Source organism: Hakea prostrata, chromosome 1, assembly GCF_041222555.1.
Source record: "Hakea prostrata isolate BN-2017 chromosome 1, UWA_Hpros_2, whole genome shotgun sequence".
Classification (NCBI taxonomy): domain Eukaryota; kingdom Viridiplantae; phylum Streptophyta; class Magnoliopsida; order Proteales; family Proteaceae; genus Hakea; species Hakea prostrata.
In genome coordinates this window covers 8,304,565-8,327,338 of record NC_142600.1, presented here as the reverse complement: position 1 = coordinate 8,327,338, position 22,774 = coordinate 8,304,565, and the positions used below count along the sequence as shown (strand labels likewise).

The 22,774-nt window shown below is 37.4% G+C and overlaps 3 protein-coding genes across 4 annotated transcripts; 2 read left to right on the top strand and 1 right to left on the bottom strand.

Annotated features, from left to right (window-relative positions):
- Positions 1–1,395: 1,395 nt before the first annotated feature.
- LOC149027187 (histone H2B-like) lies at positions 1,396–2,152 on the bottom strand. The gene has a single exon (XM_089160297.1). The coding sequence runs from the start codon at positions 2,060–2,062 to the stop codon at positions 1,625–1,627; it is 438 nt and encodes a 145-aa protein (XP_089016423.1). The 5' UTR covers positions 2,063–2,152; the 3' UTR covers positions 1,396–1,624.
- Positions 2,153–9,115: 6,963 nt separating this feature from the next.
- LOC149027186 (subtilisin-like protease SBT4.15) lies at positions 9,116–12,335 on the top strand. Its single transcript, XM_089136620.1, has 10 exons — positions 9,116–9,220; positions 9,357–9,445; positions 9,541–9,638; positions 9,712–9,855; positions 9,947–10,052; positions 10,190–10,691; positions 10,775–11,094; positions 11,206–11,317; positions 11,426–11,639; positions 11,731–12,335. Exons 1-10 carry the CDS (start codon positions 9,116–9,118, stop codon positions 12,333–12,335), a joined length of 2,295 nt encoding a protein of 764 aa, XP_088992746.1.
- A 5,955-nt stretch (positions 12,336–18,290) lies between these two features.
- Positions 18,291–22,449, top strand: LOC149027185 (small ribosomal subunit protein uS8z/uS8w). 2 transcript variants are annotated; one of them, XM_089160178.1, is made up of 4 exons: positions 18,291–18,385; positions 21,131–21,278; positions 21,404–21,564; positions 21,877–22,449. In XM_089160178.1, the coding sequence occupies exons 2-4, from the start codon at positions 21,146–21,148 to the stop codon at positions 21,973–21,975; spliced, it is 393 nt and encodes a 130-aa protein (XP_089016304.1). In that variant the 5' UTR covers positions 18,291–18,385; positions 21,131–21,145; the 3' UTR covers positions 21,976–22,449. The 2 variants fall into 2 exon arrangements, with proteins under 2 accessions (XP_089016304.1, XP_089016296.1); XM_089160170.1 differs by having other exon boundaries at positions 18,383–18,468; positions 21,877–22,448.
- Positions 22,450–22,774: the final 325 nt, after the last annotated feature.

The following is a 22,774-nucleotide window of genomic DNA, read 5'->3' as shown; positions in this document are numbered from 1 at the left end:
TCATGCAAAAAAATCTCACTCCTTGGGTCAAAGTTCAACAAGTATTTCAGTTCACTTAGGACTACCAAATGAAGAAACACGAAGAAGATAAACATGAGGAAAAGAGAGAAATCAAATCGACAATCCCTCCGAAAGACTCGCTAAAAATCAACATTGATGGTTCAGCTAAAAGGAGCTAAAATAACTCCATGCAAATAGGGTATGGAAGTATTATCAAAGACAACATAGGGACAAAGCTTCTTTGTTTTTGTCAAGGATGTGACAATGGATCAATAATTGAAGCAGAAGCTTATGCACTCAGAAAAGCTTTATATTGGACAAGAGATCTTGATTTATGAAACCTGATTATAGAAGGAAATAATCTTGAAGTGATCAAGCTATTTCAGCAAAAACAGAGACCCTACTCGGATGATAAATTGGTTAGACTATCAAGCAGTTTCCTTTGACTAAATTGTTTGAAAAAAACTCTCCAAAATAAAACTATAATGCAGATTGCTTGGCTTCTAAAGGCAAAGAGACTCAACAATATGTTTTGAGTGATTCTAATCCTTATTTTTTAGTCTGGCATTTGATGTTTGATAACTTGAATTGTATTGTCGAAAGAGGTTTCTCCATCACATAAAATACCTCTTTACCAAAAAAAAAATGTTGTAGTTCATTCCAGTTAAGTTCTGATGATCTGATTCATCCCAGTTGTCAAGTTTTCAAAGGAAGAACCTTGATGACAAAAAAAGAAAAAAAAGAAAGAGGAACCTCGACCTCTCTTTTACTTGACGCTGCTACCGAAAAGTAATGATTCCTGCGTCTATTTGGTTAATGGAACAGAGAATTTGCACGCCCACTGGGGAAATGACCTTAAGTTATCCTTGCCAGACATTTGGAAAGTCGACCATTCTCATTCTTCAAATACAGTTCAGCTTTATAAATTCCCCCCTTCAAACGTAACGTATTCCAACAGAGACAAAGCCAATCTCCACTTCCAATGGTACAGCAACTGTAAACCATTATTTTCAAAGTTGCTTAATTTGTAAGAACTCAAGTTTTGCACAACAAAGGCCCTCCGAACCATTGTTGACAACCAAGTTCTCATTTGACAAGAACAAGTTCAGCTCTGCAATGGCCGCTCCCTAGTGGAGGACCTTAAAAAACCAGAGGCAAGGAAAATTTTCTGCCAATGATTCCAATCTCACCATCGTTGAAGGCATCTTGCATTGAATTTAAAAATATTTAGAAAAAGAAAAGAAAAGAAAGAGAGAGAACACCAAAAGGGGAGAAAGAGGGAGAGGATTTAGGCCTTCACCAGGGCAGGAAACCTCAATCCGAAGTATCCCTCTTGTAACAAAAGAATTTCTTAACCCATAAAAATGGAAAAACCATGGAAACAAAAGACAATAGATCAAACTAATTTTGTCATAACCGCGAAAGATATCCAGTCAAATTCATATTGAGTTGCCAAAGAAACGAACGCTCTATAAATCCGAGAAAAGAAAAGGAAATTTACAGTATGAGATCAAAAACCGAATCAGAACCTTTTCAAATTCCTAAAAAATTAGAAACGATCGCATCTATCTTGATGATGAAATTGCAAATCAAATAAGAGGGGAAAGGAGATACAATGATGATTCTAAGAACTAGTGAATTTGGTGACGGCCTTTGTTCCTTCAGAGACAGCGTGTTTGGCTAATTCACCGGGAAGAACAAGTCGTACGGCGGTCTGGATCTCCCGAGAGGTGATGGTTGGTTTCTTGTTGTATCGGGCGAGCCTGGAAGACTCCTGAGCGAGCTTCTCGAAGATGTCGTTGATGAAGCTGTTCATGATTCCCATGGCCTTACTGGAGATACCAATGTCAGGATGAACCTGTTTCAGAACTTTGAAGATGTAGATCTTGTAGGTCTCGGTGCTCTTCTTGGTCTTCTTCTTCTTCTTATCAGAACTGGCACCTTCCTTAGGCAATCTTTTCTCGGCCTTTGGCTTCTTCTCAGCTGGAGCTTTTTCTGCTACCGTCTTCTTCTCCTCTGCTGGCTTTTTCTCTGCTGGTCTCTTCTCAGCTTTGGGAGCCATTGCAGATTAACAAGAAGCCAAGGATGGAAAGACTTGAGTTAAAAGAGAGTTAGTTTCAGAGCCTTGTCGATTGGGTTGTTCGACTTCGGCCCTAGTTTATGCCTATATAGGAAAAGTTTTACTTTTTTATTGGATGTGGTGACTTCACTTGGATCGCTGACTTGGCTTCATCTCGCCCGTCTGATTCCGTACGCAAAGAGAGTAGATTGACGGTTGAAACTGAGTGATCCCGTCCTTTCTGCGGATCGCTGACTTGGTTCCGAGTTCTCACCAGGTTTCGGATCGCTCCAAACCCAAATACGGATCATCACCCCCATCAGGGAGCACCCCCAAAGGCTTTAATACCACATCCTGTGGGACCTACATGTAAAAAATAATAAAATATAAAAAAAACTCATCACTCAACCCCTGGGTCCTCCTATATTTATGGTTGTAAAGCCGTCCGGATATTTATTGTGTGATCAAGAAGTGTTTAGGGAGCAAAAACTTCTACCCTGATGAATAGAAGATCTATATTCTTTAAATTTACGATTTTACTCTTAATGATGGACGGATCAATGCTAAGTCAAGTCATGAACCCCTTCAAATGCAAAGTTGAAATTCTACTTTGTCATTTGTTGATCTAGGGACATATTTATGGTTCCTATTTCACCCTTTTTTTTATGAGGGTAGACTATAAATATCAAAGAAGCTGGGTTCTCACATTACTTAATTTGGTTAAATTTGTAGAGCCATAGTTAAGTGAATGGGGTTCATTTGTAGAGCCAAAGTTACTAAAAAGGCCTGACCATTTCCTGTACCTTTTCTTTTATTCCAAAGAATGCCAATACTGTGGCTCATTCCTTGGCCAAGGAGGCCCTGACGCTTGAAACGGTGTTAATTTGGCCCATTTCCACTAACTGGTTGAAGGAGCATTTTCCTCAATCAGTTCCTCAGTCTCCTGTTATCTAAGCTATCTTTCTACCAAAAAAAAAAAGTTACAAGTCTATGCTTTGTTCAAATATTTTTATCACATGTTAGGAGTGAGATTCATGTAGGGCCTATTCAAGGTCCGACTTTTGATTAGTTTTGTTAACATTAAAAGTAAACCCCATCCATAATGTGTGATGAAAATATATGAAAAGAATACGCATAGGTTTGTATAGCGGTTTCAAATTCCATATTTTAGTAACCCTAAAGCCCTCAATTTCTCTTTAAGTGTGCAGATGCCGACCTGAGAACTATTTATAGTTCCCATTTAACACATTTTTGTAAGGTTAGACTATAAATATTGAAGAAGATATGATCTCACATTACTTTAAATTGGATATTATACACTCCACCAAGAAATTATTTTACTTGATGAAGGTAATTTCAAAAGAAAAACAAAGGAATCGAGTTTATAAAAGAATAGGATAAAGCACTGAATGGTAGAAGACAAGAAAATGTAGTTTATTACCATAGAGTGACTCATCTAGTAGACTTCATAATCCTGCTAATGAAACTAAACCATCTTCATGGGCCAACAACATGAACTATCACAAATAAGTAACTGAGGTTCCATAGAATTCTTCAAATTATATGGTGATCAGACTTAAGTAAATGAACTATTTGTGTTGACTCAGAAGGTATTGGCAGTTAGCGAGCTCAGGAATCATTCATCTCCTTTATATAGAAGGTTTAGTCTTTCTTTTTCTCTTTTTGTTGGAACTGAAGGTTCAGTCATTTTTGCAGTATTCAGATTCTGTGTCAACAATAAGGGAATAAGGCAAAGACCTCTGCTTCGCAAGTCCTCTTTTTGTGCTCCAAGTTCCTGCATCAAAGTCAAACAACATAAACCAGACAAGCTCGATCTGTGCAACAATCAGATGTGGAATTTCTCATTTCATAATTACCTGTGTAAAATTCAGGCTGGCTCTGAAGTATGGAGCACTTAGCATCTGAAACAAACGATAGGTACTCTTGAATCAAATTAGAAAAATTCTACTTCTTTCGGGTAGGTGGACATTGAAGACTAAGAAAGATTACAACTTGAAATAAAAACTGGGTAGATTGTCAGCAGAGGTGTGTATAAATACCTGAACCTGCTCTTGTAGAAGCTTGATATGGACATAAGCCTCGTGTAACACTGAAGCAGTGTCGGTCTGCAAACACTGATTTCTTATAGTTTCTTTACTAAGTAAATATCTAAACAAAAATTAATGTTTGAAGCGACAGGATAGAGGAGGGTGATCTTGGATTCAACAGTGAGGTTGCTCCATCATCATGATGTGGTATTTACCTTTCCATAGGGACAAACTAGCTTCTGTAGAGCTGTTATCTTGTCTCCTAGCTTTTGGCTTCTTCTCAGTGGCTCCTGCAAATTACAGCACACAAATGCAGAACTTTAGAGCGATGAAGAACAATTGGCAAAACGCTTCTCTTGCTGTTTACGAACCATTTTTCTATCATGGGTCATTGAAGGTTTATCAGATTCAGGTCGGCGGTGGTGGCATAGGTCCTCACTGCACATTGTCTTCTTTCTCTTACCAGCACTGTTATGGAATGTATCACCAACCTTTAGAGGTCGTTTGTTCACATTCTGCTCCATGGTGGCCACATCATGAATGGATACCTGAAGATGACATTGTTCAACTAGTTAAGAACATAATAGGTTTTTCTTGTAATGGCAACGGGGTAGCATGACTTACAGATTGGGTCTCTAAAACTGAGACACTAGATACCCTTTTCTGGGAAACAAAATTTTCATCTATAGAGAAAGGCTTAATAGCTGCAGCAGCATTATAAGGTACTGAAGGTATGTTAATGGAAGAATGTAGTTCAAAGCTTCCCATGTTTTCAGGGGCGTTCCACTCAATGTAAGCCCTTTAGTACAGAAGAAGAAAACTGTTAAGGCAACAACCATGACAAGTAGAAATCGAGATTTGTATTTAACACGAAAAAGAACTTACGGTGTAGGTAAGTGCACGAAGGGGAAAGAGATATCTGGGTTGGTCATTTGAGGCTGAATGTCGTCATTTTCTGCAAATGAACATGGAAATTGATAGTGAGATCTTCTCTTAGATAATCAAATTAGTGGGTTCTTTCACTGTTGTTGATCTCTGATTCTAATTTTTCCTACTTCAGAGATTACCAAAGCTGCAGAGTAGTGAAGAAAACGATGGAAAAACAGAGTTTTCAGTATCGTTCTTCATTGCCGAAAAATCTCCAGAAGCTCTAAGTTCCTTCCCTGCAAAATTTAGCACTTAGAGAGACAGAAAACAAGATGAGGGTGAGGTGAAAAAAATATCAACGTGACACTTCTCAATTCTTGTTCTTCATCATTTCACCTTCGTCTACAAAACAGAGGAGAAGAGAATCCAAAGACTGGATGGCTTCTCAACTTCTTAGTTTTCCAATAGAATTAATAAAACCAATGAGAGGGCCAAGAATTAAGGAACTCCAACTAAGTAGTTTGAGTACTGAAGAGGTTAATTCCCTCGAAGGGAGAGTTCTGACTTCTGAGTTCAAAAGTCATTAAATACACCGTAGGAAAATGGAACTGACGAAATGCCCAGAAAAATAAAAAGAGAAATCTTCTCTGAGTAGGACAGAGCCTCTTTTTAGAATCGGTTTAGTTTCATTTTCAACCCCCCTTTTTATAGCTTAATTCTTCTCCTCCCTTCCACTCTTTCCATTTTTCAACTTAAGCAATGAATGGATGACCTCTAGTTCCTCGCTCTGCAATAATATTTGCAGATTGGTTTAATTTTAGTATTCCAAGGTTATATGATTCTTATGCATGGATTGGCTGATTTATGTAATTTTTTTCTATTTATCTTTTATAAGTATTTACAGCTTTTTAGGTTAAATATTTTCATGTTGCATTTAGGTATATTATTTTCTTTTAGTCAGAAAGAGCACTCTCAACCAACAGGGGTTGGTTCAAGTGGTAAGCAGCTTGGTCCGCTTCAGTATGGTTCCAGTATCGAAACTTTGTGGATGCAAAAAATCCCCTCTGGGAGACTCACCCTCACACCTAGGTGTGCAACCCGGGTCGAACACCGGATTAGCCAGGCAAAGCCTTAGAAACCGGGGTTGGCAAACAAATAAAAAAAAAGAAAGAGCATTCTCATTCATTCATTTGAAGGCTTGGTGGAAGAAATAAATTTAGGGTTTTCATTCTCATCTAAAAGTAAATATGGTTGTCCATTCTTAGTTTTGGCCAAAACTTCAAATTTTCAGCTATTAATATTTTTATTCAATTAAGTGGCACCTAGACAATCTATCAACATTTTCACCAAAAAAGGAAAAGAAGAAAGGTACTTATAAGAAGGATTTTCAAAATAATTTGAAAGTAAACTATTTTATTATTATCAAAATAAAATAGGTGTGTAAAATGGCACAGTTTACATTACAGAAAAAAATGAACAGATATGATCATAACTTCTTATTACCAACCTTTACCATAATGGGATTTTTCATGAATATGGTGCAAAAATTAGTTTCCTTTTATTTCTTTTGATCGGTGCCTCATCTTTCTCAAAAGTTTATATAAAACTTTAGATTGATTATTTCGGAAAGCATAACTTGGATGCTTGGAAACGATATCGGCGTCGAATAAGTCTATAAATGCATAATTAACAATTCAAAATTTCAAGTTCTTTCCTTTGATGAGAAAACAAAATTTTCAAGTTCATATTTGAGAAAAAAATACAAAACTATAACTCAAGTATTGTAAATATTAACTAGCAAATTAAAGCCCTCTAGTTACTTGTCAAAGAAAGAGTCTATTGGTTAGATATCCAAAGCACCTTTAGATCCTAAATTGTCCATTGGCAATGATTTCATTTAGATCATTGTGATTGTAAATATTATGGTCACACATATTTCTTGTTCATTAAAAATTAAGATATAGTTCTTTTATATAAATCTACCCTACCCCTCTTTACCATGTGAAATAACAATAATCCGTCTTGCTGTGAGTAAAAGAGAGACATACACATGTGAGAAACATAGACAAGCCCTTGAATGAAAGGTTTTTTTTTTCTTCTTTTCTTTCTTCAGTGATTCTTAAGTTCTATCGACGATCTAGATGCTAAATAGGTGATCCCAAGGGATTCTTGAAACTACTGATGTCTATATTTTTAATACAAGAAGCTAAATTTGCCAAAAAAGGGACATGAACAAGCGGCCACTCTTTGTTCTTCAGGTTTCAAATTAGATCAATCACTTCTTGCATGTTACGTCATACGCTCATAAGCTTGACTTATTAGTTCCAGGCTTGATCTATCCAGTGCAAAGTCCAACAATTAAAGCCTCAATAATATCTCCATTCCCTAAGCCTCCTGTACCAATGTACATAAACTAGCCTTCCCAAACTCGATCCCATGGTGTTCAGTTGTGAGTCATGTACCCCTCCCTGCACACAATAAAATGGGTGGTTGAAATAAGTTAATGAAATTCAAAATTTGGCAAAAATAGACAAATCTTTGCATATATCCATAGGATTGTTTTGGATTGTCACAGGATCTAAGATCCCATTGGGAGTGAGATTTAGGTTACTACTCCATAGAGAGAAATTGTGCAAAACTTTTGTGAGGTTGGGTGCCTGTTTATTAAAGAATTTATGGTTGCGTTCTTGCCACACATAGTAACAAGTATTTATAAACACATAGATCAACCACTGCTTTGAATTTTTATCAAGAGTAGTGATTGAGAGGAAATAGGTGCATAGTTGTAGGATGGATTTGTGTGTAAGTTCTTCCGTTCGAAGACCTAAAGGGTTTGATGCCTAAATTCTCTTAGTCTAATAACATTAAATAAAAGTATGCCAACATGACTCTTCATTTGACCCCCCCCCCCAAAAAAAAAAAAAAAAATCCAAACAGATGTTCTATAATTGTGTATCAAGCAATATTCATTGTCTCATGAAAGTTGAGTGAAGATATATATTAATGATTTGAAAACAAATAATATACATGATGTCAAAACTTCGTAAAAGAAGAACAAAATATGGAATGTATTGTACATGAGATCTACATCTACATCCCCTGTAATCCCCTTCCCCACAAGTCCCTGTAATTTCCATCTAGGATAGAATTGTGATATGTGGCGTTGCATTATGCAACGGTCACCTAATTCAAACCGAATCTGAAATTTCCTAAAATCTGCCTATGTTTTCCTCTCTCCTCCACTCACAAAATTAGAGACAATCTTTAGAATTAGGTGACCATTGGATTATTCAATGCCACATGTCACAATCGAAGACGAAAATTACAATAAATTGTAGGGAGGGAATTAGAGAGGATGCGAACCCCTTTCACTTCTCAGCCACATCAAGTGGGGCATCAAGTGGGGCCATAGACAAAAATGTAAAAAAACAAATAAGATTGAGGAGGTAGAACCCACACCAATACCCTATGGCTCCCTGTATTCTGTGGTCCCAAAGCATCCGAGGAGCGTCAGGTTTGCAGATCCAAACTCTGGATTCGCCAACTAGTGAAATCGATGGTAAAAATAATGTCTTTTTTTTTTTTTTTTTAAATTTTCTATCAAACTAAATAGGAAAGAAAATCATGTCATATATTATAGACTAAAAAAAGTAGAAGAAAAAAAATCTCTTAAATTCTTAATCTCAACCTAACCATTTTTATGGAAATAGGAAAAAAAAAAAAAAATCATTGCCAATAAAATGGTAAAGATATCAATTGGTAATCAAAATTTTGTATTTACATTCATATCCATCTGAGAGAATTTATATTTTAAAAAAAATAAACTATCTCAACCAACTGAAAACCATAGAATATTATCTTGAAAGATAAAAATATGGTAATGCCTTTATCCAATTTAGATTCCTTTACACTAGCAGCAATAAGAGATCTACTCTTCCTATTTTAGGCATTTGTTAGTTGGTTTAACTTGAATTAACCAATTTACCAGTTTTTGTCAGTTCCATTTAATCAGAAAGCCGTAAAAAAATACGATAGGATTCTATAAATCATGGGTGCTTCTTCTTCATCATTTCAAGGTAAATAGGTGTGAACATTTTCTTTAAACCAAAAAAAAGTGAATAAGTACATACAAAGAGAGAAGATGAGGATCTCCATCATTTTCTTCCTTATTGTCTCTGTTTTTGAGTCATCTACTATTGGATCTGATACTAACACCACCACAACTCAGGAATCAAATGCAAGAAAGGTTTGCTAGCTTAGTAGCTTTTTCTCTTTTCTGAATTTTTTATAGGTGATTTTTCAGGGGGTTAAATTTATATTTATTGGTGATTGACAGAATGCATATATACAGTTAGGTTAATTGTTCTTTATTTAATGAACAGCCATATATTGTATACATGGGAGATTCACATCAGACCGGAATCCCTGCCGTGAATGATCATCACAATCTACTTGTTGATGCAATTGGAAAGTAAGCTTGTATTATCATATTGCTTGCGAGTGTATCTACATGCAAGTTGCCTTCGTTAATTGTTTTGATATGTTCTTTTCCCCCTACTTTGGTAGCGAAAATATTGCTAAAGAATCCAGAATACACAGCTATGGAAAGAGCTTCAATGCATTTGCAGCAATGTTATTACCACATGAAGCAGAGAGTTTGCAGGGTACCCAGATGAAGAATTCTTTTCTTTAATTGTTTTCATAATGAATGATGTGTACTAACTCTAAAGTTTGCAGACAAGGACAAGGTGGTGTCCGTGTTTCCAAGCCAAACATTGAAACTTCACACCACAAGTTCATGGGACTTCTTAGGGATGCCTATGAATGTGAAGAGAAACAAAGAGAGAGAGAGCGATATCATTGTGGGTTTATTAGATACAGGTATTAGGTATATAATAACTAAGTTAGTCCTTAACTGATCAGATTTAATGATACAAGCAGATTTATCCACTACATATATTTATTTCTGCAGGAATTAATATGGAGTCTGAGAGTTTCAAAGATGAAGGTTTTGGGCCTCCCCCAGCCAAGTGGAAGGGCACATGCCAAACTGGACCTGATTTCCCTGGCTGCAATAAGTATTTTCTCCCTCTGTCTCTTTGTTATCCTCATAATGCAAATGCAATGCTTGGGTTGAGATAACTAATTGATCGAATACCTAAAGCATTAATTAATAAAGATTTGTTCTTGTTGTTAATGATGTGATCAAGAACAGTAAGGTGATCGGTGCAAGGTACTACGATTTAGTTAACAGATCGGAGGTATTAACGCCAACAGATAAAGAGGGTCATGGCACACATACAGCATCAACGTTGGCTGGAAACTCAATCATCGGAGCCAGTTATTATGGATTAGCTGAAGGAATAGCTAGAGGTGGTGTACCATCGGCGCGTTTGGCCATGTACAAGGTGTGCTGGAATTATGGTTGCAGTGATGTTAATATGTTAGCTGCCTTTGATGATGCCATCCATGATGGTGTAGATGTGATCTCTGTATCCGTTGGTGGATTTGCTGACATTTACTACAAAGATGCAACGGGCATTGGTACTTTCCATGCTATGAGGAAGGGAATCTTCTCTGCTTGTTCTGCTGGAAACAATGGTCCGGGAGAAATGACTGTCGTTAATGGAGCTCCTTGGATCATGACAGTCGCTGCTAGCACTATGGATCGACTTTTTGAGACAGATGTGAAGTTGGGCAATGGATCAACTATTCCTGTAAGCTCTCTCTCTCTCTCTCTCTCGTTTTTAAAATTTGAATTATGGTTTTGATTCGTGTGTTTGATCATTATGTATTGCAGGGTTTTATATCAATAAACACAATATCGCCGGAAAATAAATCTTACCCTCTAATTAGTGGATCCGGCGATTTAAATGATTTTTGTGATCATGCTGAAACTATAGATCCAAGAGAGGTGGAAGGAAAGATTGTGTATTGTTTCATGGCTCCTCCAGTCCCTCGTCCGTTTCCAGTTATGAGTTTGCCGATTGCTGGACTAATCAATGCAATGATTACCCCCAAACTTACACGCACTGACAATGCTCGTGACTATGCTAAGCCAGCAGCCATGGTTAATTCTGATATGAAATCCAAGATTGTTGCATACATTAACAGTACCAGGTATGTGTATACATGCATGCATGTGTATATTGAAAATTCACTGCAATAACTTCATCACGTACCAAAGTTCTCACCCGGCCCCTTCATGCTCTGTCTGGAGTTTACTTGCAGAGATCCACGAGCAGTTATATACAAGAGTATCGTAAGAAACCAACCAGCAGCTCCATTTTTAGCTAGTTTCTCTTCTCGTGGACCCTTTTCCGTCCACAGAACCCTCATCAAGGTATCTAGCTATCTCACTTTCTCTCAATATTCACAGTAATATATAAGAGAAGGGGTGCTATATATGAAAATTAGTGAGTGATGCTATTAAGTTTTGATTTGAATGTAGCCGGACATAAGTGCACCAGCGGTGGAGATCCTAGCTTCGTGGAGCAAGTTCGCGGCTCCAACTGTGTATGACTATGATAAACGTCGTTACAATTACAGCATAGTATCTGGTACATCTATGGCTTCTCCTCATGTTGCTGCTGCTGCCGTATACATCAAGACCTTCCACCCAGAGTGGTCACCGGCCGCTATCAAATCTGCTCTCATGACCACTGGTGAGTTTCATCAGTTTCTGCATTTAGCAGCTCTAGTTCATGCTTGTTAATTTTCAATCTCAAATGACAACCATCACTATTAAATTTGCAGCAAGACCAATGAAACCCAGTCCTCTAGGGATGGATATCGATCTTGAAGGTTTGGGTTATGGGGCTGGTCTGATTGAGCCAACGAAGGCACTCGACCCCGGCCTGATATACGACCTTGACGTTGATGCATATATAGGCTACTTATGCAAGGATGGCTTCAACGACACAGCTCTTGGTTACCTCTCTGGAACCAAAGATTTGTCATGCACGGGGAAAATTGCAGAAGGTTATGATGGAATTAACTATCCTTCCTTTAATCTCAACCTTGAGAAAAACCAACCTATTTCAGCAGAGTATAGCAGGACCGTGACAAATGTAGGGTCTCCAGATTCAGTGTATACAGCTACCGTGAAGACACCTGCTGATCTCCATGTCACTGTAATCCCAAATGAGTTGGTCTTCAAATCTATCCAAGAGAAGAAGAGTTTCAAGGTTGTGATAAAGGGACCAATTTTTAAGGGAAACGACTCAAGAATTTTGCAGGCATCGCTGGCGTGGACTGATAACCGGGGACACAAGGTCACAAGTCCCATCTTAGTTTATAGGCCTTCGCCTGAAGTTCAAATCCAAATGTCAAACAAAGCAAATCCAGAAGTCCCATCTTAGTTTATAGGCCTGATTCTTATTCTATGGAGATGATACTTAGAAAGAAATAGCAATTCCAAATGTTAACAAAAGCATTTAAAAGGTTCGGCAGCGACTATAGAGTTGGAAGCAATTAGAGATGGTTTATTGCTGGAAATTTTTTTGAAGGTTTCAAACATTCAAATTAATTATGATTGTTTAGATGCAATTTCTGCTTTGTAGGATCATTCTTCTTCGTTAGATTAGAGGAGTCTTAACTTAGTTTCTGATATTATGAAGTTGTCCTCCTAGTTTCAACATGTTTTTGTTTTCATTATATTCCGTGGAAAAGGTAATATATTTGCAGACTTTCTTGCTAAAGGAGCATCTAGGCTCTCCTTAGTTCGGTCTTGGTGAAATGTCCAAACTTTGTTTATCATTGATACTTCTTTGTTATTGACCAGGTCCCTAGTTTATCTACATTTAATTAATACAAATTATAGCATCTGAACAAAAAAAAATTTTAATTATGAAATCTTAATTTGTACTCATCCAGAAAGAAAAAAAGGAAAGAAAAAAATAATCTGCCTAAAAGCGTGTTTTCAGATGGAAAGAGTGAATTCGTGTTTTCGGATGGAAAGAGTGAATTTCAGTTCGTACTATAGAAAATCTCTCGTATATGTAATTCCATTTTCTGACTTTTTTGTCCTCCATCCAGTTTTATTTTTCCGGTGTGAAAGCAAAACAGGGCACCAAACAAAACCACAATGAGTGTGACACCCAGGCAACAATCAAAAAGATTCAAGGTTTGACGTGTAGGCAGAGCTATACTATAAAGGTGTGGAAACAATAAACGAACACTTGCACAAGACTAGATTTGTAACTCACCTAGAAGTTACATCCACGAAAGAGCAAAGATGGTCTTACCATGAGAGGAAGAAATGGAGCAAAAGCTGCAAAACACCCTCAAAACTGTTGAAATACCATGTATACAGGTATAAGTGAAAACTCAACTTTTCGAAAAAGAACAAAGCACCACCTAACATGACTTCTGAATGATATGGAACCTAGAACCAGGGATCTCAACAAGCTCAAATATATAGGGATATAAAAAGCATAGAGACCCCAAAATTGAATCTCACTATGCACATCAGATAATAAAAGGAATAAAACTGTCAATCTTGTGTGTCGTGTGCATGAGTCAGGTCCTCTCATTGGTCATCATCCAATCCAGACAGCTGATATGTAGTTGCGTGCACCATGCAATTTTCACCATCTCATCAATGAAGTTCAGTGAAGATATAAACATTCTGCTTTTAAGACAAATAACCCATGCAATTTCAAAATTTTGCACAAGAAAAACATACTATGGAATGCGCTGCGCACCAAAAATTCATTAATTAATGCTAGCACCCATTCTAATCCACGCTCTTGTTTTTCTCCAATTGATTTTCTTTTAAAGCCCCTGAAATAACAGGGACAAGGTATTCTTAAGGCTCTGCACATGGTTCAACTTCACTTGAGAATAATGCTGGACAATGGCAGCAACTTCAAGGGGACACCGGACAACTGAAATAAGTAAGACTTGAAGAACAGATGTTAAAAGGCAGCAGCTTCCTCAATACCCAAGACTTCCATATTCTCAGTAACAGATCTCGGACCTAAAACCTGGCAGTTTAAGAAGGTAAAGGCAAAAAGAGAGTTCAAGACAAATAGATAAATGTTCCATAATTGTGAGGTAGAAAGGGGAAAGAAGCATAACAAATAAACTGTGGTTTATTATTCCACAAAAATGTTGCTCTTATCTCTAAGCAAGCAGGTCCAATTTATAGGAATCAACATAGATATGCAAACCATCCTAGAATAATCAGGAGATAGCCACAAAGCTTGGTCAGAATTTCTTCCACAAACACATGCAACTCAACCAATTCACAACAAACAAATGTACACTACCTAAAGCTATGAGGAATCTACCATGAATGTAATGTTCATGTTCTTCTTGCAAGCAGAAAAACCCAGGTTAGAAAATCTCCCCTTCCCAACATGAGTGGAAATTATTTTGAAGAGCATGCTCTGCTATTTGGGTGCTAGCAGATGGGATACCCATCGGGCCCATTGATTCAATATAACTTTGAGAGAGAAAGCATTGAATTATCTTGTACAAGAGCATGCATTATATGCAACATAGAAATTACAGACAGAGGAGGAACCCACAGGTTCCCTTGTCATGCGCAGATAATGTGTTCGCCCTTAGTAATAACAAAACACTCTCCCTTGACCATATTACTCCACATTCTGTTGGCACAAATGAATAAACTGAACCACCATGAGGATTTAAGTTTAACCACAATCATTATGACAATTGACAACATCCTTATCCAGTTGTAAAAGCATATTAATCCAGCCAGTTTCAACTGACTGGTTGAAGTATCAAAATTAAAACTTTAAGCTTCACTTCTTTTGTAAATCTAACAAGGGGGACTAGATCTCTAGATGCATTGAGAAGTATATAGTTCACTGGGTAAGCCAGAGTAAGTAATCCCCTGCCTGATAAGCTGTAGAACAAAGAAGCCACTTTGAGGGATAGCCCTTGGCACAGTGTGAGAGCATCTCTACTATAATAGTCATTTTAGAATAGTTTAACCTATGTATGTACTCTGATCTCAAAGAAACACATGGCAAAGTTCTGACCTTATTTGTAGGGTTGGATCTCTAAATACACTGCGTAGCATCTGGTTCACTCAAAGGTGAAAGGTAGCAATTCCTTGACTGTCAAGCTGACCAAAATTGAGCAAAGTGAGGGTGTACCAGAGGAGCAATTGTAGTATATGTAACAAATTTTCAGCCTTTGTGTGCACTTCCCCTACAGGCAGGCCATCCTTTCTACGACTGATCCCCTTGAGTTTTTTGCATGGCACTTAAAGCATCACCAGGCATGTTAGTTCTGTCCTAGCAACCAGTCCACTTTCACAATGTAAATTTCTATTTATCACCTATTGTGGTGATTACATTTAATTTTGCATCAGTAACTACTTCTAGGATTTATCTCAACCAAACTGATTGTGATAAACTAAATTTCAAAATTTTCAAATATCCATCAGAGAACACAATAATCACATACTGTATCTAGACAAAAATGTGCTTTTGACAGACAAGAGTGAACACCATGGACCTTATACAGAGATGTTCATATGCACAAAAAGGCGAATAGATGCATGAATAGTCTACATGTTTACTTAAGACAATACTGAACATTGACTGCCGTCCACACATACATACACACAAAATAAATAAAAAATGAAAGCATTAGCTGGTTCCAACTTTTTTTTCTGGGAAAAAAGAGGGCGTCCTTATAAGGAACAACATGCATGGTGTAGGTCATGTACCAAGTAGTCAAGTACCACCTCAGATAGAGTTTATAGGAGAGAACGGATCCATGGAGCGACTCCATTTAGCCTCTTTCCTCTCAACTTCATCCTTCTTTTTCCTTTCACTTCCCATCTCTCATTTGCCATTATTTTCCATTTCTCATCCCTTCATTACCCTTTTGTTTAAACCTCAGTTTCCCCTACTTTGGCTTGCTTGGATCCGTGTAGAAGTTGGGATAAGGCTAAGTTTGTTCTCCTTGTAAGCATTTGTTGGTTCAGAATGATGGGTGGTTAACCCTGCTATATTGTCATTCCATCCCTTGGCAGCATAACCTCAAATTTCACCATTATGGCAAATTTATAATCACTAGAAAAGGAAATCATAGAAGGTCATTATTCAGGTGGACTGGTTATAAGCAAGCACTTCAATAACACCACTGTTAACCGCCTAAAACAATGTTTATGCACTTCCCACATTGTAATCAACCAATTCATTGAACTTTACATGGATGCTCTGTTCACCGAACACACTAGCAAGAAGAAAGTGTTGAAATTCGGAGTCAAATCAAAATCAAAATGCAAATAAATTCATATATCGTGAGGGGCAACACAATATAAATCGAGCTATAAGAAATAAGGAAATCAAAAGTACGATATCAATTCCATGTAAGATCTTGAACGCAAGACTCTTCGAAGTTGGTCGACTTCCACAATTAATACCGAAAATCTTTTCATAAGATCGAACCTTCTAAAACCATTAAAATCCCAAAATATGGTGGCACCGAGTCCCAACTTTAAACACAACTAATCAACATAAACCCAAGCTCCTTCAAAACCATTCAAGAAATACAAATGAAGAGCTAAATTCTCACCTACGCGAACCAGAATTCATGTTTCTATGAAGAATTCGACCACCGATTGACTCCCCACCTTGAATCAACTCTTCTCACCCTTGAAGCTCTGAACCTCTCCTCAGCTTCTCGGTTGGCTTCACGATGACCACCTCTCGAATCCTAAACACTAGCTATAATCCGGAGACAACCCATTCTCCTCATCAAACAGCATTAGATGACCATGCCACTCCCAAACGCGGTAATCAGAACCCTCCTCTTCATGAAACCCTATGCAGACATGGTGTTCACCGATCGCGACGGATTGTCCGGAGTTGGTTTAAGGGATTCGTTAACATTGGTATTTATTGTGGGGTAAGTGAGAGTTACAATTGGGGGGGGGGGGTGCCATTCCCTGCCCATGGAGACTGTCAGAATTGCCATTGAAATAACTCATCTTTGCGCTTACCCGTTTTCAACGCTTCCTCCGGATTTTCAATTTAATCGTTGCTTGAAACCACAGGTGGATCCTTTGAAATGGTAAAGCGCGCAAAACCCAAGCAAAACGAAATTACAGGGTAGGGTATATTATGTAAGATTTTGAATCCCTTCCGTGCCCAGTGCCCCGCCTCATATTTAAATTTTATATATAATAGCTATCTAGAAGTGGTCAAATTTGTATTCCTCTTTTAACCAAAAAAAAAAAAATTGTATTCCTCTCTATCCAGGCTGTTGCCTACCGTGGTCACACCAACACTGTCCAGCCTTATTTCACACAAATCTGGTTAGTATAGATCTCACACTCATATGTGGCAAGCTAGGCAGAAAATATTTGGACTCAAAATAGTCAAGCGTGTATAACCTAGTTGACCTTAGGCCAACCTAAACGATAACCATACATTATGTGTGGGGCCCACATTTGAGTATAATAAGAAAATTTAAAGGTATAATCATATGTGGGTCCCACACATAATATATGGATAAAGGGAAGTTAGGGAGAACATATAAATGAGGAGGTGATCTAGATTCTTTAAGTTGAGCCAACAGAAATTTACCCTTGAGTCAGTCTCTTGATTCGATCTCTTGTGTTAGTTTGCAGAATCATACATGATTTTGGATCACCTCTTCTAGTGTTTTTTTATTTTTATTTTTTTTCATACATATTATGTGGAGTTCATATATGAAAATAATAAAATAATTTAAAGGTAAGACCCCAAATGTGTTTTACATGGTAGGACTGCAATAGGGCTTATCTTTTGCAATCCCAAGCCCAACCTTATATATTATAATTTAAGCCCATTCCTGCCCTAACCCTAATTCAGGGTTAATGATTATTGTCTTTGACCCCAATCCCTACAGGGCCTAACCAAATCCATTATTGCCCTAATTGGCCCTGGCCTTGATTGACCATATTCTTGTCCCTATTCCGAATTCATTGAGATCAAACATCAATAACAAAATTAGGCCAAAATCAATACCAAAATCAAGGCCAGTGTCAAGGCAAAAAATAAGGAATGGGTCAAGACATGCCTGGCGGGCCATAAAGTAATCTTAGGCCCGCCCTTAGCCCTAATCCACTCTCAAGGCCAAAATCTTGAGCCCTAGTACTGTTTGGGCTCAAGGCGGTCAAGGGCAATAGGGCCACATGGGTTGTCCCACACAATATGTTAAGAGAGACAACGCCAAGAGAGAACGAAAAGGGGAGGTGATCTGGACTTGTTGCATACTTGGTTGCCATTAGATGCATTGGTCAATTTCTACTTTCTTATGGGCAACCCGGTAATATGAAATCTAACAAATAGATAAGGGTAGTTCGGTAATTAGAGTTGAACTACCGACTCGTAGTTTTTCCTTCCAATCGCTTAGAAGGGCGACAGCAGGTTTCTGCTTGCAGGTATGATCTCAATGCTAAGTTTAGTCTGAGTTTTGTTTTCTCTTCAATTTGCATTCTTGTTTGCTCGTCTAAGTTAACTTCTGGTATGTTTCCTCTCTATTCCATCTACGCGTTCCGTATTCTCCCTTGCAACGATGGATTCGTTCTATATTGTCTCTGTATTCCTTAAGATTACCAGATTATATTAGGTTTAGTGAATCGTCACATCTGCAAGATTCAAGCCTGTTGTTTGCGCTTTTGCCTGTTGATTTTAGTGTGTTCGTGTCTAGAGTGCTATGTTCCGGTGAAGTTTTATGTGCGGGAATCCTGAGTTAATACTAGGTCATCTTTGGTTCTTTTTACTTTTTTTTTTTTCCTGCATAGATTTTAGTCGTGGCGATGGTAATTTACAGATCAAACGGTAGAATAAATCTCTTGGGCAGTATATTGTTTAGTAATCAGAGATTTTACGTCCATCCTAGGTGCCATTTTCATTAAACACAGTCTGTTTGGGGACTAAGTTTAGTTTTCGGAGAGATTGTTGCATTAACCAGATCATTAGGGTTTTTGGTTGTTGGCTCTCTAGATTTTTGTTATAGACTCCAGTTGATAGGTTGTCTTGAAAACTATACCATGTGGCATGTCCCTCCATATGTGATATTTTGATATGCCTGAGTTTCAGCTACATTGGCTCCTTTAAAGTTTTGTTTCAGTTCAGAATGAATCTGTAAGTAAGTTGCTTCTTGTGAACCCTTTACTGTGATTCTTCTAATTTTATCTTTGTATAGTTTTGGGAAAATGCTCCCAACACAGTTTTTTTAGTCATTAATTTAGTATAATTTGGTAGTCCCTGACATTGTTGGCTTTGAAAAAGTTTACCAAACACAACTTGATTTACTTTCCACAGTATGGGCTGTGGAACTCTTGTAATTGTTTACATAGGGTCTAAACATGCCTTGCACTATCATGCTAACACATGATTACAAATAGGTTTCTTTCAAGGATTTGCAACTCATAGTCTTGCTATTGGCATCAGAAAATAATTTTCCAATTTCATGACACCTATTTGTCAAAAATTTATTCTTTGCTAAATTTGTTAGACCTTTTCCTGAAAAGATTGTCTTTGTAAATTGTACATCTTGGATGTGTGATTCCCTTAGAGCCTCATGTAGTATTTGTTCATTAGTTGATGATGCTCATTCTGAAGAGTATTACCTAAAATGATTCTCCTTGTGCTCATTCTATTTAAAAGGGGGGGGAAAAATTCCTACATCTGGTAAAGCCTGAATGTTTGCATTTGTTTATAATGGAACTAAATTCACATTATATTGTTCTGCATAGTCTTTGATGTAACCTAGGGTCTGGGTTAGATCTTCACAAACTTCTTAGATAGCAAGCAGCACAAAACTAGGGGTTTTTGGTGTTTCGGCGAGGAGTTTCAGGGCAACTTAGGGTTGGAAGAGGGGTTAGGCTTGCTGGTTTTACAGATCAGAACTGTTTTCAATTTTCGTTGGATCTAATTGACAGAACTTAGTAACATTCAGATTTCCTAGAATTTTGAAAAATTCTGCAAACTCAAGGAAGAAGATGAAGTGCAGGGTTTTTTTTGAACTTAGGGGAATAGGACTGTTTTGAAGAAACTAAGAGTAGAGATGGGGGTCTAGAGGCTCTTGCGATTCTAATGGTCGGTGAATGGGTGAGCAGGGAACAGGGGCTTCCTATTGGGGGTGGATTTGGAAGCCGTGGGGAAAAAAGAAGGGGTAGGGAGGCCTGCAGGTGCTAGGACAGGAAGGGGAAGGGCTGTGGTAGGGTGTGATAGTCTAGGGAGGTAGAAAAGGATGTGGGGAACTCTGTGGTTACCTGAGAATTGACGAAACCCTTGCTGCAACTGTTGCTGGACTTCCTTGTGAAGATGAACTGCTGCTAGAATTGTTGACTATCTTGAGAATTTCTCTCCATCCCAAGCTGTAAGGGTTTCCTTACTCATGGCCCAAGCCTCTGTTTAATTCAATAATCCAATCAGCTTTATTATGAAATGAAAAGGCTATTTATAGCCAATTATAAGACACTTTGACTCAACTTGGGATTCCCTATCTAATAGGGATCCAACAACCTTACTCTCTAACAAACACTTACCAAAATAAGACTCAGATAACTAGTTGTGGATCCAACAACCTTACTATTTAACAAACATTTAATAAAATAGGACTTAAATAACTAATTGTAGAAATAAATAATCTCTAAGATACTTAAATAACTGACTTCTACATAGAAATAAACTCTAAAAGATAATATCTCATTTCTAGATAAGGAGTCTTATCCACAATTAACTAATTATAAAAGGATTATAACTCTCAACTTACTGACTCAAATAGAAAACCAAATGTAGATCCTTGACCCTTGGATCGAGGGGATCTGTCAAGACTCATATTGAGGCCCAAAAGGTGGCTTGGAAAATGACCAAAATACCCCTAGGGTATTTGGCCAGCCTTAAGTGCCCTTTTTTGGGTCTGGTTCTTGGGCCCAATTTTAAGGGGTATAACCCTAGTTACATTTGTCTCTAGTGTATATGAAGCAACAACATTGAACCAAATTTTACTAGTAAACGTAAAGCTCTTAGCTAAGAAATGAAGAAACATACACGAGTAAAACTTTGAGATATTCTCTCTAATTCTAGTATTGTTATGATGTTGCATCTGAAAGAAAACACACTTTTTTCTTGAAAATTTCCTAATGTATTCAGTGCCTACTGTTTCAATTTGCAAGAGCAAGCTTGTGAAGATGGTGAGAATCAGTGTTTTAAATGATGCTCTTAAAAGCATGTACAATGCTGAGAAGCGGGGAAAGAAGCAGGTCATGATCAGACCATCCTCAAAGGTGATCATCAAGTTCCTCATGGTCATGCAGAAGCACGGTTGGAATGAGCTCCCACTCCTGTTGTTAGCCTTTCCTCCTAGAATTTATTGTCTTCCATCTGCTGAACTGTTTTGCATTCTAATTTATTGATTCTCTCAACTTTTTCGTAACTTTATTATACAGGCTATATTGGAGAGTTTGAGTATGTCGAGGACCACAGATCTGGCAAAATTGTGGTTGAACTTAATGGAAGACTGAACAAGTGTGGGGTTATCAGTCCCCGTTTTGATGTGGCTGTCAAAGAAATTGAAAACTGGACTGCGAGGTTGCTTCCATCAAGACAGGTTTGTATGAGATTCTCTTACTTAATATTAATCTTAAGAAGACAACATGGTCTTGGTTTTTATTGATTTCCTTTCTCCCCAGTTGTACCATTTTGCAAATAAATTATTTGATTGATGACGAGTCATTGAACATATGAAGGGTTATCTTTTTTCCTCTAACAGCCATGAGCGTCAAACGTTTTGATTTTTTCTTCTGATTAAGATCTAGTTTATTGTCTAAAGTTTTGATAAGAATTCTTTTTTTTTTTTTTTTGGTGGAAAATTTTGATAAGAATCCTATGATCAATATTTATCTTTTTATACAATCTGCAGTTTGGGTATATTGTGCTGACGACATCTGCGGGCATCATGGATCATGAAGAGGCTCGAAGAAAGAATGTTGGTGGCAAAGTACTTGGTTTTTTCTACTAAGCGGAATTTTGCTTGAGGGCAGACTTGCTGTTCTTAGTTCTAAAAGAGTTATTTTTGTTGCATTTTGTGGACATTGTAGTGGGATATCCACTATGCTTGCTTTTGTTGCTTTGTTTTAGGCTTAGTTGGAGAATGTAATTTTTCCCCTTAAGAAAATTTTGCGAGCTACATCAACATTCTTAAAATCATTTTGGTACCATCCTGTAGTGAGCATGCATCAATGGGGGTGAGTACACTCAATTGTGTTTTGTTTGGCCCCTTGTTTTGCTTTCAGATCAATGGAAAAATAAAATTAAAAATTAAAATGGATGGAGGAACAAAAAATCAAGAATGAAATTATATATATGAGAGATTTTCCATATACAAACTGGTCAAATTGAAGTCACTATTTCCACTTTTTCCTGGTTGAGTACAAGTTAATATTTCCTGTGTTTGTTTGTAAAGGAGCGGTGAGAAAAGAAAAAAACATGTGGATCTCATGTGTAGTGGGTGAGGGAGAGGAAAGGATTTTGTGGAAAAATGATAGTGGTGGGTTTCATTTTTTACTTTTTCCAACTTTCTCACAACATCTCACCAAATATGTAGGGGTTTTAAAATAACTTGGGGTGGAAAAGTTAGGCTGTCAAATCATTAGACAAGTTTTTTTTTTAGATTCGTTTGAGGGAGAATTTGATTCAGAGAGAATTCTTACACAGTGAGCAGGAGTGTCTATTAATATTATCTGAATTATAATTTGAATATTTGAATTTATCAAATTTTACAACTTGTTGACATTTTAATCATAATTTAAACTCTTTTT